The sequence below is a fragment of the Phaethon aethereus genome (assembly GCF_964289735.1).
Source record: "Phaethon aethereus genome assembly, chromosome: 5".
NCBI classification, from domain to species: Eukaryota; Metazoa; Chordata; class Aves; order Phaethontiformes; family Phaethontidae; genus Phaethon; species Phaethon aethereus.
Genome location: NC_138579.1, coordinates 59257808 through 59274421, shown reverse-complemented (window position 1 = coordinate 59274421; position 16614 = coordinate 59257808). Strand labels below are relative to the sequence as shown.

Sequence of the window (16614 nt, the reverse complement as noted above, 5' to 3'; positions counted from 1 at the left end):
GACATAGTGATCTAAACAGAAGGAGATTCAGAGTAACGCCACATATCAGTTCTTGACCTTACTGAGGCGCCGGTATCAAAGATCTTCCACTGCTGCTTGAAACTTAAAACAACAGTTTGTGACAATGTCAGCTTGCTTTCTGCTTATGCTGATAAATTTAGTTTTATTTTACTGCATAATATTAGAGAAAAGTCAAAGGATTTTGTGTAGGACAGCATCAGTAGTTGTGATCCATTATTTCTGCTGAAGACCTCTATTTTTCAATCCACCTGACACTCATGAAGCATCCATTCCACATCCTTCTCCAAATGTTCCTTGCCACCTTCCTCTGAAGTTCATTTTCCTGGTGATAGGTGCATTGGCCAGGAGAGTTGGTTATCCTCAGACTGTCCTTTGCTGAAGGCTCCTTACAGCCTCCCCTGGGAGCAAAACACTGGATCTCTGTACAAACTTGATCCTTAAATGGTCTCAGATTTTATTCTACTCCTGTTAGGCACCTTGCCTGTTCCCTTCTACTTAACATGAGGGAAAGACAGTTACACACACTGGGTGCTGATCCAGGGCTTTTGCTTTATTGCTCTGACTTGAATAATGCAACCACTTTGTTTCTCTCTTTATTTACAGCCAGGGCCAGCACACTGAAGGTCATCTCATCTCCTAGCAAAAGCATGCCTCAACCTGAATACTCAGTGTGGCAAATAACCTAACCTGCCTCACTGGATTTGGGAGTGACATTTTCATCAATCCTTGTTTTAGTTCTAATTTTGCTGCTTTGTTTGCTTTCCCCTAAGACCTCTTTTTTTTTTTTCCTTTTTTTTCTTTTTTTTTCTTCCCTCCACACCTGCATATCTATCTACTCTTTTTCCTTTCTTTTTCCGACCTTTTTTTTTTTGTTGTTGCTTACTCTGTTAGGGGAGGAGAGTCAGGATGAGGTACAAATCTGTTTGTCTCTCCTCCCTCCCTGCCATCACTGACCATTCGTCTGTGTGGAGGTTGGAAGCAAAGTGTCTCCCTGACCTTTAGTAGGTGTCTTTCCTCCTCTCTGTCTTCAGGAAGGGCTCTGCAGAAGGAATTTGAGGCAAACATGCTAAAAGAAGTCTTGTGGCCCTCTGAAAATGGATGAAAATGGTGCTACCAGCTGCAGTGGCTAAGCTGGCCATTTAAACTCTTTGATCTCCATGCTTTTCTCAGTGGCACTGTTTCCCACATTGTCACAAATCATCAGTTGCAAAATGAAAGGCCATTTCAAGGGTTTTCAAGCTTTCTGAGTGTCAACTTCACTGCTGTCTCTCCGGGTATGGGATAAGAAGCACAAGGGTCTGTTTGTGGAGGCAGTGGGAAACGAAGTTATTAATTTATATGGCCTGCTTTGAGATAATTCACTGGTTATATTCTTATTCCTAAGCATGCCCTTATACAAGGTAATTTGGAAAGTGTGTTACCTACCCTAAACATGTACTAAGAACATCTGCATGGAGAGTTTATGTGGAGTATTTAGGATGCTATAAATTTTCCTCTGCTTACAGACAAGTTCTGACTTCTTTCTGCTTTATAGAGTATGAATTTGGAAATTAAAATTAAGGTAATTTTCCTACATTGGAAAGTTAATTCAGCTTTAAAGTACAACATAATAGAGATCTTGTTAAGCCACCCTCTGTATGGCTGAGTGTACTTCAGACATTCCTGGGTAGCACAGCTTCCTTCTAGAAAAGATGTCCATACACAGAAGTAGTCAGGAAATATCTCAACTAGCATAACTCAAGCCATTTATCCAGTGACTCATAAGAAATATATGGCAAAATGAAGACTGAATCCCTCTCTCTCAAGTCTCCATGCAGCTGCATCTAGATCCTCCTTCCTCCCGTCATGTATTATTAAAAGCTTGTGTGAGGCATATAACCGCTATTAATTTTACAGTTTGCACTCTAGTGGTGCTCTGAGTGGGAGCTATGTGTGTCTGGCAGGAAGGAAGGAAGGGAGGTGTGCTCACACGGGGGACCGCAGCTTGCTCTGTATTATAGCTGTGACCCCTGCGTTGCCTCGCGTGATGCTCTAATGAATCAGAACCTGCAGTAGTTGCAAAGTCAGGATGCGTCTCAGCTGTCCACCAGACTTTGTCAGTCAGCCTTGAGGTGAGGAAGGTTCAGTCATCAGAGTCAGCTCAACAGGGAAGTTCATTTTAAGACTTCTTAAGACTTTCAGCTTGGTTTGTTCACTTTGTGTCTCCCGTGCAGCCTGTGCTCCCAGGCAGTCTGTACTAAGCAGTGAACTGTGCTTTGAATTGGGTTATGATGTTTTTAGGGATTGGTGATACCCTGTGGAAAATACCAAAGGACAGTCTATTTATTCATATTCTTTGTGATGCAAAAAAATGTTAATGAAAAAGAATCTTTGTTCCTTAAAGCTAATCTACTCTCATTCCTCAGTAAAATTATAATCTGTTTTTTGTGTCACAAGAAACAATTCGTTATTGTGCAAATGATGTTGATGTTGCAATTAGAGGACTGTGACTTCACTGAGGAATAAGCAACAGGAGCAGGTGAGCTCCTGAGACTTGCACTGGTGTGTTCATGCAAATATCTCGAGGATGAAGGGAAAGGACAAAGGAAGTATAATACCGAGGAACAGTGATCTATTAGGCACAGATTGTAAGTAGGCTGTATTCATAGTGATGTCTGGTCATCATGGAAATGTTTGTGTTGGAAAGGTCAAAATATACATGTTGGAGAGAAAATGTCTTGATGAATGTTTTTATCCTTTTTGTGTCTTTTTGTTCTTAAAAAATTAAAAGCAAATATAGCCTGCATGTTTGCAAGGCCAAAATTGTATTTTATGCACTGTAGGAACATATTTATAACACTTAGAGTGCTGTCCACAATCAAAAAGATTTCTGCCTTGAAGAGAAAGCATGCAAATTTAGTTTTAAGTAACACATAGTTTGAAGGCACTTTTAAGGTATGTTTTCCTGACGCTCAGAAGAACCCAAATGAATGGCTGAAAAATCAGCCTCACCAAAACAAAAGATCTCCGAATGGTTGGTTTTCAGATGAATCAGTTCCCTGAACTGGATAACTGTATGAGTCTGATGGGATGAGAATGTGTGGTCAGCACAGGCATGAGAAAATAAGACTGTAGCATTTCAGATTGACATCAGTTTTAAGGGCAGTGTGAGGGTGTGTTTCATGACTGGCTAAAGCCATGTGAGTTCACACTGCCACCAAAATGTGTAGTTAAGATTCCTCTGAGCTTATAATATTACCAGCTAATTGTATTGTTAAGTATCGAAAACTCTTTCTACCCTGGGGTCTCAAATCAAGACAGTTAAGCTTGAACTAGTCAATGTATTTTTTTAAAATACAAACCTTTTATTTAACTTACACAGGGAAATACTAACTTCTAATTCAGTAGCAGCCATCTTTTTTGTTAATGTCTCTTTCTTGCTTCCCTGGGGAGCAGTGACTTTTAAGGAACCTTTAGTTTGTTCCAGTTTGATTTGTCAATAAAGGTGAACTTGTTATATTCAGTGAGAGCTCTTTTAAGCACTCATTTAGCACAAATGAGTCAGAAGAAGCCACAGTGAAGTTACTTCCCTGCTGGTACAACAATAGCTGTAATTTATCTAAATTGGAAGGAAGCCTTGTGTAGGCTGCTAGCTAGATGAAAAGCGGCTATCGGAGACTGTACTAGATGTGGCACAAATCAATACATCTTTCCCTTATGCAGAAGGGAAGAAAGATTCAGTCCAAAGGCTGGATTAAATGCAGCTTCTTCAGCTGAGAGAATTCCAGTGATGTAAGGGGAGCAAAGCACAAACAAAAGCTTATTGGTCCTTTTTAATGACGAAGGAAGCAAGGTAAAGCAAACACCCTAAGTGCCAGAGAATTCCCATAATTATACTAAAAAATTTTTCAAATACAATGTGCCCTCCATAGTCTGAGAAGCATGGTCACCCTAGTATTAGTAAAAATTCCTTCATAAAAGACAAGCAAATATACACAGTAGCACTGGTCTCTCTGATTTTCATGTTGTTTTCCTTCCATGTTGAAGCTGTGATTGCCCTAGCAGTGCTGAAGGTAATAGAAGAGTTTAGTGCTGAATTCTTACATTTGGACACAAGTTGTGGACTGCAACGCATTCCAAGTGAGATCTCTTCTCTCCGTCTCTTTTTCAGTTCAAGGGAAAAAACTTGAGGGAAGATAAATGAAGTAATAAGAAAGTAAAGAAGGGTGAGGGGGACCAGAGTGAGGAAGGCATGAAACAGGCAAGTGCAAGAATATAATAAGGGAAAGACATTTTAGGTGGTAGAAAGATAGGAAAGGAGGGTGAGAGATAAGTGGAGAGCTCTAGGCGGCATGCCCACTTTTCACCTGCCCGGTTCTGCAGCCGCCCAGGTCTACCAACCCACGCTGAGGGGAGGTAAGTTCTTCCGCCTTCAATATGTGCCACAACATCAGTTTCCTAGTATTATCACTGTTCAGTGTGGACTTAACTGCTGAGAAGGTGGGTTGGCATTGCAAGGTTGCAACAACCACCAAGTCCACCACCACTGTTGGTTGTACTAGAAAGTTTGTGCTGGAAGTAAACTTGTCACCTAGCTGTGAAAGGCTAGCAGAGAGAATGCTTGTTGACTTGCTTGGAAACAAGCTGTCTGTCATTATAGGGAGGGAAACTTTGGATGAGATTGTGGAGTTAATACCAGTTAAAATCTGTGCCTTTTGCAGTCTCATAAAGATGAGAAGTTTCACAAACTTTCTTCCTTTGGCTCTGTTATCCACGTTGTCACTTGTTCTCAATCAAGGACTTGGATATATGTAGCTGTGTGAATGGCTTGATCTTGTTTTCTCAGTTAGAGGTTATGCTAGAGCATAATAAGGCTCAGGCATGTACACATTGCTGATAGCACAAGGCCTGTTTCTCTAGTCTTTAGGACTAGCCTTGAAGGCAGTTAATTCTCATGTCTTGCAAGAAGCCTGTTGTTGTGATCATAGTTAGGCTATCTGTCTGCTGTAAAGACTAAACTTGGGATGAGATAGTTGAATTAATACTTTCTGAATATCTCCATGCCAAGTCCTTGCTGAGCAGGTCGTTTAGCTCTTTAAGTTAGTTTGTATGGTATTTCATGGCTAAACTTACGTGGCACAGCTTAGAGAACATGTATACCTGATAAAAGCATGTTCTTATAAAAATGCTTCTACAAATATATATTAAGAACAAAAAAAGAGGCAAGGAGAATCTCCATCCCTTACTGGGAATGGCGAGGAACATTGTCTCCAAGGATGAGGACAAGGTTGAGGTACTTAATGCCTTCTTTGCCTCAGTCTTTAATAGTCAGATCATGTATCCGCAGGGTATTCAGCCCCCTGAGCTGGAAGACGGGGATGGAGAGCACAATAAACTCCTCATAATCCAGCAGGAAACATTTTCAGTCGGGATGGTGAACCTTGCCTGGTAATATTTGTCTGTTGTCCTTGTTCTTTGATCCTTCCAGATGGTTTGTGGAGGTTTTAGGCAAAATGGATGTAATAACAAAGAAGCTCCAGATTTTACCATCTGGGCTCATTAAATTACCCATTTGAGAGTTGTCCTAGTGAAATTAGTGAGACCACACCTGGAGTAAAGCACAAATTATGGCTGAATAAGGGTTTCAGTGTGATTATTTACATTTACAAATAAAACAGAATATTGCATTTTTAGACAAATTGTAGTTAGATGGTTAACTAGGCAATGCGGAATCTGTGTGACATGACTATTTTTGGATTTGTTTTTAACTGTATGTCACAATACTTGAGAGATTTTGGTTTTCATTGCTTTCTAAAGAATAATTTGCAAATACTGTGATGGAGAATACTCTCACACAAGCCCAGGGGATGTAATTCTTACCATACAATGAGTCATATAAACTTACAGGGCTGTCAGACTCGTTCGAAGGCTCTGAAATAACTTGCTACATGACCATAAAATTTAGTTTAGTTGTTTTTTCTCTGTCTCCATTTTGGTTTTGGTGTTGGGGTTTTGTTTTTGGTATTAAGCCCTTGCTTCCAGGCACCTCTGTAAATTGTTGATTGACTATTTTTCTGCTGTGTTCAAGTTATTTGGATTTTCTCTTCATATGCTGGGATGATACCTGCATCACCTGCAGTAAAATATTTGTGCAAAATAATCATTAAAGAAAAATTGCATAGAAAAGTCAGTTGATATCACCACATATACCAGTCTCAACTGCATGGGAAGAAGTACACTTATGTCACTAAATTTAACGTCTTCTGAAATTTCCTTTTAGAACTCAATTTCTCTTTCGCTTGAAAACAAACCACTTTGGCCTATTTGACATTTAAGGTAGCTTTGAACTATGGGGTTTAAATAATCACTTTTTTTCTATTGACCACAATGATTTTTATCAAGCTGAAATTTGAGAAGGGCAAACCTCCCATGATGCATATGTATGAATACTTTTTTCCTATAGGATTTTGGGTATAGGAAAAGCAGACTTTTAGTATGCTTTTATGTTGTTGTTTTCTATCATTTTTTTTTTAACATGCCAGATCAGTGTCCCATCTTTTTGAGGGTCTATTCGGCTTCTTTTGGTCTTGAACAGAAAAGCAAATCTTGGAAAATGAATGTAACACATGCATGTTAACAGTTGTTACTTACCTTATGCCACGTTTGCATCTCTTATTTTTCTCACTTTAATTGCTAATAAGTGATTCAGATTTAACACAGTAAAGGCATTGAACTGGTGAGTGGAAAACATTAAAAAAGCTGCTGGCTCCCTGTGGAATGCACAGTCCTAGAAAGCTTGGCCAGCATCAGCGGGTTTCCTTTTCCCAAGCAAGCCGTTTTCCAATCGGAACAGGCAGTTCTTTACAGTCCTGTTTTCTTGATAATGTAACACTAACAATAACAGTGAGACACTGGAGGAATTTGGGGAGCTTCAATGTAGAAAAAAATGTTACTAACTGGGAGAAAAAAATCTCCACTTAATCTGGGGAAAATCGATACACACAATACAATTAGAAGGACAAGTAGACCTGGAGTCTGTGGTCAGCATGATTAACTCTGCCTCTGGAGCTGTAATCTGTGGGAGATTTTCTGACCTTATTTGTGGTAGAACAGTTTGGAATAAAGTGGTTTAGAGAATGTTCTCCTCACCGCGATGAGTCTGTTTGTACAAGGATTTTGTGTGTTGTCAGTACCCAGCTTGCTTTTAGCATCACATTACAGTTGGCTTCTCAAGCAGTCTGGACTTACTGTGGGTTTGAGTAAACAAGAAGTTTTGTAATACTCCTTATTTTTGCATTAACTATGCCATTAATGGCTGTAAAAATTGGTAGTTCTGGTCAGGCCTCCAGTGGCAGTGCTGCAACCATGGTAGATATCTTAGCGTATAAACTAAGGAGCATCTCAGAAACCACCCAGAGCGTGTGCCAGGGGAGGTTACCACTTTTACATCCTTGGGGTTACATCCTGGCCTGTATCATCATATTCTCCCTTCAGTCGCAGCACGGTGTTCCTATTCAGATAGAGTGATGAGGTCAAAATAAATCATGATACTATGTTGTTTCTTTGCCGGTACGCAGCAATGTTACAGAAGTAAGGCCCATCTTTTGGGCACTTAACTGGATATATAGGGATTTTACCATGGCTGTAATTAAATTTACAGTTTTTGGGTTGTTACCAAATTACTAGGAAATAACTAGGAATTAGTAATGATTCTTTATATTACCTGAGGTCTTAGAAGTGTTCTAAGAGAGTTTTACTTAAAGAATTTTGGGGACAATAGAGAAAACCATTTGCAGATATTTTCATATCACAAGCATATTTGAAAATTCTATTCAACGTATTTGCTATTGAATATATTTCACCATTAGAAAATATTTCCATAATAGAGCTGCACTTTAAAATAGCGAAAAGCTTCTTCATTCCTTGGAATAACTTTTATTTGGGCCAAAATGCCAGTCATAGCTATGGTATTTGCAAGTATCACACAGTGCAGTTACTGGGTTTTCCATGTATACTGATGGATGGAACAACCATACCAAACCTGTGCTATTTTGTGAACTTGGTATCAGCTCTGTTGATCAGACACGCCAGAACCTGAAGCATACACCTAATTCCTATAAGATATCTCCGTATGTAGCACTGGGCTCTGATGAACTTGGCTGTGCATGTGAAAGAGCAGCAGTAGAGAGGTAGGGTTTAGTTTTTCAGGATCATAACTAGACTGATTGCATTTTATAGAATGAAAAGCAGACTGGAGTTCTGAGTTTACACAGCATAGTACTTCTAGCATTCTTGAAGATTAATTGTCATTTGGGCTTGTTGAAGCTTAATTGACTTTTCTTCTCACAGATATCAGCTTTTCTAGAAAGCAGAAATGACCATGACTGCCAACAAGAATGCCAGTGTCAACAGCAGAGCTGGAGGGAGTAAAGTGCCTCAGGATACTCTGGATAGGTAAGTGGTGAACTGCAGGCTTTGTAGATTCTGGGAAAGGTTTGTCTGTGTTTGGAACAAAATCTCTGTTCAAAGGTAAGCGACCTCTATTCTGACACAGAGGGAGCTTTGCTGGTGTGAGAGAAGTTTTTGGTAGGGATTGGAGGAACCAAGGTATGAAAAAAGGTCTGCTTCCGGTGTCTTTCTGTTGAGCTATTGCTGCTTGCCAGCTGGTTATGGTGAAAGCGATTGCAAGGAAGGACCTGTGTGGAAGGCACTGTGTAGGCCTCAGAAGGTTTGAACTAAATTTCTTTGGCCATATGACTGCATGTCAACTTTTCTCTATTGCCAATCTCCAGGTTGTATTTTGTATTGGTTCTGTCAAATTTTCTCTGCTGTATCAGCCTTGACAGACAGTGGGCAGAGACTGCCTCCTGTGCAGGTCAGGCAGCGCTTGTGAAAGGGCTGAATGTAAAGTACTGGGCTCATCTATGTTGCTTTGCTTATTTGTTCTCCTTTCTGTAGCATTAAATAATTTACAGAGTAAGTAGATAAACTTAACCATTGACAGCTAGGGGAAAACTGTAGCCAAGGACACCTTTAGTCCCCAAGCCTGGCAATCCTGAGGGAATCAGTCTGTTTAGACTAGAGCACAAAGCAAAGTGCGCGTGCAAATTTGTGCATGTTTACTTGTGGCTAAGAAAGACTATCCTAACAAAGTTCCAGTCCATCAGAAGGCTGTTACGTGACTGCATGCAGTGATGCAGATGCCTATAAATAACAGATACCTTTCACTCAATAGTTAGTACAGTGGAATGTTAAGAAGGGTAGAGTCAGTTATTGCTCCTTTGTCCTTTAGTGTACACTGATCAAAGGCAGTGTTTTGAGGACAAGAAGTTTTCTTTGGGCAACTCCTCTTTGGAATATTGCTTTGGTATGTAAGTAAACAACTCACCTGCAGCCAACAAGTTCACATATCAGTGTCGGAAGGAGTCTTGTTCTCAGCCACAGCCTTTTCAAAGTAGTTCTGACTGATTTGGCCTGTGACCTTCACACAGGACAAGCTCGCCAGCTCCTCTTATTTTGGGATTGACAGTTGCAAAACCCTCCCTTATATCCACAGTCGCACTACAGCAGCCTCAGTATGCTTTGACTAGGAAAGTTTAGACAACCATCGGACTAAAGAACCTTTATGAATTAACTGTTTGAACAGAGGAGCAAAGCTCTAGACTTTGGATATCATCTTAGCGAGGTGAGCAGAAAGCCACACAAACTGTGCAGGGTCGTTCTTCAAATGCATGAAGTGTTTATTGATGTATCTATCTGTCCTTGCTGTAGCATTTTACCCAGCTCTCCAGGGGATTCTTGCATGAGTATATTGTCCTATTCTGTTTGAGGGGCTGTTCTACACAACCTTACACAATAACATGCCAATGTCTTCATTTTTCTTGTGTTTTGGCTCAAAACAAGACTTTAACCCCATTACAAATTAAATAGAGGAGGAACATGTGAATAGCTTTGACTGACCTTATAGAGGCTCTGTGCTGCAGTAATACCGTTATGCTAGCTATTGGACATAGAAACAAGGAAGACGCTCTTTGCCTTACAAAGTTCAACATGTAACTCTGTAAGGCATTAAGCAGGTTGCAGTAAAGTGTGTCTGTGCCCAGAAATGAATGTGTTGGAGGGAAAAAATGCAGTGGAGGCCCTGTTCGTTTGTTGGACACTTTGGGATAGGAGCGTGGCTTGTACCAAAGTAAATGAAATGCTCCGGTCACTTTGGCCAGGTGAGGTGGCATGTGTTCTAGCCATACCTGAACGAGGGTACCACACCTGATAAGCTGTACCAGGGTTACTCCTAGCTGACAGCAGTCCAGTATGTGCATAGGAGGGTTATATTGGGAGAACTTTGCTGTTTTAATTATGTTAGTAAAGACTCTGATTCAGGTGAGTAGATCAGAGTTACAGTTTAATTTTATCCACTTGAAAATGAAATGTCAGAGGCAAAAAGTTCCTGTACTGGCAGCTGCCAGGTAGAATAGCCAGCATAGATGGAGAAGTTCAGACAGAGGAATTGAGGAGAGTTGGCTTTGATCCTAGTAGGAAGCTGTAGGTCAACTTGAAAGTGATGTTGAATACTGGCTTGGTTTGGCATACATGCCATTGTATTCTGAACTTTTCCAACCACAAATAATGGAAAAGGGAAAATATAATCTCAATTCTGAGATTTTCAGGATGGAAGCAATGGAAGAGTTTTTTTTAACAGCTTATTTCTGTTCTGTTTTTCTTTAAAAGAAAACCACTTTTTAATGACACATCTCTGTTTTGTGTTTAAACACTCTGAGTTTGTTCTCAGTTTTGGTTATCTTTCCATATTTCATGTACATATGGCTGCCTCTGCATTGCCTTCTGTATCTAATAACTTATTTCTGTCTTTCAGCTCTCTGCCATACCTTTCCACTTATCTACACATATTATTGAATCACAGTAATTCCACAAGTTTTCCTGAGCTGGATGAAATGGCCTCATCCTCAATACCGAGGGATAGGTTGGCCTACAAAGTAGCAGTGAATTAATAATCAAGGGTCTTAGGTAGAACCCTGACCCTAGTCCTGTCTCTGCTGGTGACCTCCTTTGTGGCATTGTCACACCCTTCCCATGTCTAAATCTTTCATTAGATTGATTTGCCTTTCTTCTTCCTGGTGGTGGTGTTCTTTCATTTTTTAAATTGTGCAGTCGACTAAAGATACAGATAACCAGCATCCATTCTAATACTTTTATTAGGCATATTATGCTGTGTTAAAGCTCAGCAGAAATGGACTCGGTATCCCGGTATGCTTCCCAGTTTGTCAGTTTGTGCATTTGGCATCTCTTCGTACTAAACATAAAATAAAGTGGGAGGGAGGGCAGCTAGAGGAATTTCTAAAGAGATATTCATATATGGATATTAAAAACAGATCCCTAATGATATCTGGCAGTCTCAAGTTGTTTATCATCCTTCCACCAGTGCAGACAGATTGGTGCTGGGAACTTGAGTCTAGACTTTAACAAACTTTGGACATACTCATTTGTTTTAAAATCTTTTCCATTCTGAATAGCTTAGAAAGTACTGTGGGATACTAAGTTATTGGACAATAACTGTCAAATAAACTGTCTTTCCTTATCATCACCATCTGTTTTGATTAGAATTTGTCAGGAAAAGATTTTGTAAGTACAAGTATGGACCTGAAGCTAAGGAAAATCTTTGAGTTGCACTTGTGTGACAAATGAGGAGATGAATACGTTGTCATGCACCAGTTCTCCATCCATTATTTTGCCTTATGTAATCTTCTTCACCTGTCTTTGTGAAACCCTGTAAAAGGATGTTATTTGAGTCAACCATGCAGATTCTTCATTTGAGTCAGACTGTAAATCAGCGGAATAAGTGCTGGCATAATAAAAGTTCAAGGCTTGCAGGATTTATTGCAAACATGTTCAAAGATCCACTTAAACTGAACAGTCATTGTGTCTGTTTAGTATGGGATTTGACTGGAGATTTGGAAATCTGCAAATGTGCTTTCTCTATAATTTGTGCAAGTAGAGTTTCAGGAAGTGTTGACACTGGCATAACACAGGTGTATTATTCTCCTGGTGGCTAAGACATCTTTTTAGTGTTCTTTTCTTGTCAGTCCTAGTTTTGGTGGGGTTTATTGTTGCAAGACTGTTAGGTTGAACTCAATCTTAAAAGTCTTTTCCAACATAAATGGTTCTATGATTCTAAGGTGCAAGGTGTGTTTCAGTGATATTGTGTCACCATCTGGTTCAACCTTTTGTGATTCCTTATGGGTCAGAAGCAAAAGTCAGTAAAGTCTATAGATGCCTTTCTAATAATTTTGGCTGTGAATCAGACCCTTGTAGATCATGGATTTAAATTTTAATAATATAAATCTTCAGCAGAAAGGAGGTGCCTACAAGTAAACATCTATACAACTGCATGCTTTGCAAGCATCAAGGTTCTTGCAGTAACTAAGATTTTCTTGGTCCTCACTGGAGTGTGGATCCACTGGCGTGAGGCACCACAGCCGTTTTTCCACCAGACCTGTGCTAATAGCAGCTTAGGAAATGAGGGAGAGACAGCAGACTGAGGACATTGTTTGGGAGGATAACTGTGAGTGTCATCTGAGACACTGGTTGTGGGATTCACAGGTTTCTGCTGTGAGCACAGGAGGGGAAAATCTTTGGATCTGAAGAAAATGAAGTGGTTTAAATAAACATCCACACTAATGCATTCTTTCTCTAGTTATTTGAAGGTCATTCCCCACTTGTAACAAAGATTTTTGTGTGTCTTAGGTGAGAGAAACTTGACTATGCACTGAATAGGAAAATACTGTAGAAAGGTGACAAGGGTGATTGAAAGTATGGAACATTTTCACTACAAGGCAAGAATAGATTGGCTGGGACTCTTCAGCCTGGAAAGGAAAGGACTGGAGGGGAAAAAGGGGTAATAGAAGTCTCTGAAATGATAGATGGAACAGCGACAGTAAATGAGGAAAAAAAATCTCTTTCCATTTAGGAACTAATACAAATAAAATGAAACTAGAAGACAACAGGCTGAAAATCAGTTGAAAAGAAGGTACTTCTCTGCAGTGTGTTTTTAAACTATGGAACTTACTGCTACAGGATGCTGCAATCAGACAAATTCATGGAAGAAAAATCTACCAAAGGCTTTTAGCCACAGCAGCAAAATCTGTTAGTCAACAGACTATTAAGCTGTTTCAGTAGCATTGCATGCTCATCTTGTTCTTACTGTCTTCTCTAGGCACCTGCTAACCACCATCCTCAGTGACAGAGCCTAGACTAGGGCTGCGCTCTGGTCCAAGCCAGTGGGGACGTTCTAGTGTTTTTTGGAACAAAAGACAAGTACAGGAAGTGAGTATTAGAGAGTTGCAAAAGGATTGTTAGACTTAAGAAATGAGACTTTCTGGCTTTTGGTGAACTTCAAGGACACAACTGTAATCCTTCCTTGTGAGTCACTGAGGTGAATGCCAAGGAACAGGAGGTTAGGAAAGCACCTTATGTATAGCTGAAAGTGACTCTTAGCAATTCTGGCAGGAAGCAGCTCTGAAATCTTACTAACTCTTCATCAGGAGACAAAGGAGCCTATAGCATTCTTGCAACTAGTGCATGACCCTTTTGCATCAAATGACTACTTGGTTTGATTGCACCATCCTTAAGAGGACCAGTGTAACTCTGAGGAAACCTTAACAGCACAGAAGTCAAAGAAAAGGCATAGCAGTGTTTGTAGCTCTCTCCTCACAATGTGGCTTGCTTTTCCTTAGCAAATGTTTTAATATTTATCTGGAGTCTTTGTGTTTTATGCAAAAACTTTATTTGAATTAATGAATTAATTTATAAAGTATTTGTCCTAATCTTGTGTTTGCTCCACAAGGTAAATGTAGAAATGGCACCATGACCTCGGATTGACTTAAAAATTACCTCAATGCTACACTGTAATAAAACAGGCCTATATTTATGTTTATAAGGTCATGCTCTACGTAACAAAATACAGGTTTCAAACTTGTAGTCTGTTCCAGAGAAAAGGAGAAAAAAATTCTGAAAAAAATAATTCTATATTAATGTATCATTCTAGCTTAAAATTGCAACGTAGTTTGAGATGCTAGATGCAACAAGCACAAGTCCAGAGCAGAAAAATATTCGGAGTAAGTGTGGCTACATAACTTCTGTAAATCATTCCCTAATATCTTCACCTCTGGCTAATATGCCACCTCTTAACTCAGGATCTCAAGGCGTATTTTATACATTCAGCTTGAGACTTCTCACCTGCTGCAATATACTACTAGAGTACAGGAAGTGTATGTTTTTAGAAGAGCCCATCAATCTACATTTTTTTAAATCTGAGGGTATTGCATGAAGCGTAAGTAATTTCAGAATTTGGAAATAGAGACTTCCTCCAATGTATTTGTGAGTAAGTGGTACAATTTCCCTTTACCTCCATCATTTTCTGTGGTGCAACCTGTGCCTGATCTGAGTCCCACCTTGTGAGCTGGATGCAGAGGTGGAAATAGTAGAATGTTCTCCAGGTGAGCAATCATGATTTAATAACATGTTAAACTGAGGGTGCTGATGTCAGTGGGTCATATACCAAGGCATCAGAAATTTTTGCTCACCAAGGAATGCATCTGTAAATTGCTGTGAGCGTGAAGTTGCAAGTTGTTGAGTTCCTAGTCTGATAAAGTTCATGAAACTTGTTTCTAAATAGTCTTCATTGGATCTTTGAGTCAAATATACTCTTGCTTGTTTAAAACTGAAATATGCTCTCTGAGTTGCATCTCTCTCCTTGCCTGGGAAGAACTGAGCTGGGCACCCACAAACCTCTAAAAATAGGCTTTGTTTTTTATCTCCCAGCAGTGTGTGAGGCCATTCCTGCTGTCACCAACAATTTGTTAGCCCCATTAGTCACTGAGATATGTTTGCACTGGCTTTGTGGCTCAGACCCTCAGAACTTAAGTTAATGGGACAGAATTTTAATTGGCAAGGAGCTAGCTTACCTCCAGTGAAGGCAATGGAGATATACCACATAAACCAAATGACTAACTGGACTAATGTAGCTCTAGTGGTACCGAAGGAGTGTTTTGGCTGAATTGTTTATAATTCTGTAAAAAATCAGTGAAAATAATTACTTAATTTCCTAACAGAGTGAGCCCATGGCGTAGTGTTATGTCCAGCTTTATCATGAGTCCGGGATTATTCACTGCTGTTTTTCGTAGGTAAAATCACTGTTGCAAATTCAGAGGGAAGGCTCCTCAGGCTGATGCATTCACTTTCTGCTAGCTAAACTAGAGGCCAGATCTGGACCTGCTTCCCCATGGCCTCGGCTTGCGCAGAGCTATCATCAGCCATGTAGAGGAGAGGCCGGGTGCTCCTCTTCTGGAATAACAGGTCTTTGCATGTGCTCTGTGCTTGCTTCTTGCTTTGGGGTGTTACAGATGACTGCAGGAGGTGCAAGGCTGTGGAGGACTGATCGACGCTGTTGGCAGACGCATCAGAGTCAGTTAAACTGTAGACACTGTCCAAATTTATTATCAGGTCATTCATCTAGATGCGGTCCGTTTGCCTGCCTGCACTGACAAATGAATTATCTCGCGACTAATGCAAAAGAGCTGTGTTCATGTCCCGGGCTGGATGCCTCGGGGGGCAGATGAGGCGGGCCAACGCCGAGCAGCGAGGGGAGATAACTCTGTGTCCACCATGATGGAGCCCTGATCCTACTGTAAGAAAAATATTAATAAGATAGTAAGAGAAACAAAATGTAATTTTTTGTATTTATCTATTTCATGTAAATATAAATTTAAAGGCTATGATATTTATCACATGTCCTGGGTTTTCTGAATGGAGAGCATTGTGAAGAAAGCAATAGCTTGGAAAACAAAGGGTTCATCTTCAGCTCCCTGTGTTGAGCAAAAACTCATTGTTTTAGAACTTATTTGAAACTCTAACGCATACGATTTTCCCACTAATTATTATGTGTGATTGCCATTGTCTTAGCACAATTATGATAAAGTATTGTCTCATCTCTTACTCTTTCTTTGCTGAGTATGTGGACAGTATTTCTGTGAGTGATACAAAAGCAACTACTTTCCCTTTTATGGGTGGCTGCATTTCATTTACAGGTGAAAGGCTCTCCCTGCCTGGGCTTTACCATTAGTTGTGTGGTTTAAAGGAGCCTCCACAAAACATTGGTTATAGATAGCTATACATGGCTATACTATTCTTCACACTCAGATAAAATTTTCTGTGTGGATGATGTTCTCATCCGTGCTTAATAGAAAGTTCAGGGGGATGTTTGGATGCCAATTAGATTTGTGTGTTAATGATATGCCGTGGGGAAAAAATGCTGGTGTGTTTGCTGCTCCCTCAACTCAGTGCTGAAATGCTTCCCAAAACAACTAACCAGAAGTGGTGTGTCTCAGTGAGAACCTTTCTCTGGAAGAGACGTGCAGGTGTAGATGCAGAAAACAGTGACAGAGAAGGCAGTGGGTCTAGAGATGGTTGGTGGTTTTGTACAACTTTAGGGAGATTTGTGCATGGTTTGGTAGGTTAGCGGTTGCCAATTCATGCATATTTGGGTGTACAAGCCCTTGCTTTCAAGGGACTCTGGCAGTGGAGGAGTGAGACCAGCTT

The 16614-nt window shown here is 40.1% G+C and overlaps 1 protein-coding gene across 5 annotated transcripts in view; it reads left to right on the top strand.

Annotated features, from left to right (window-relative positions):
- Positions 1 to 8374: 8374 nt before the first annotated feature.
- The window catches only part of DENND2B (DENN domain containing 2B), a gene marked incomplete at both ends in the record, with an annotated part of 100383 nt that continues 92143 nt past the window's right edge, over positions 8375 to 16614 (top strand). For all 5 annotated transcript variants that reach the window (XM_082000351.1, XM_082000350.1, XM_082000349.1 and 2 more), the window contains one exon: positions 8375 to 8454. In XM_082000351.1, coding sequence (XP_081856477.1) covers positions 8375 to 8454 — 80 coding nt within the window. The remainder of the gene's footprint in view (positions 8455 to 16614) is intronic.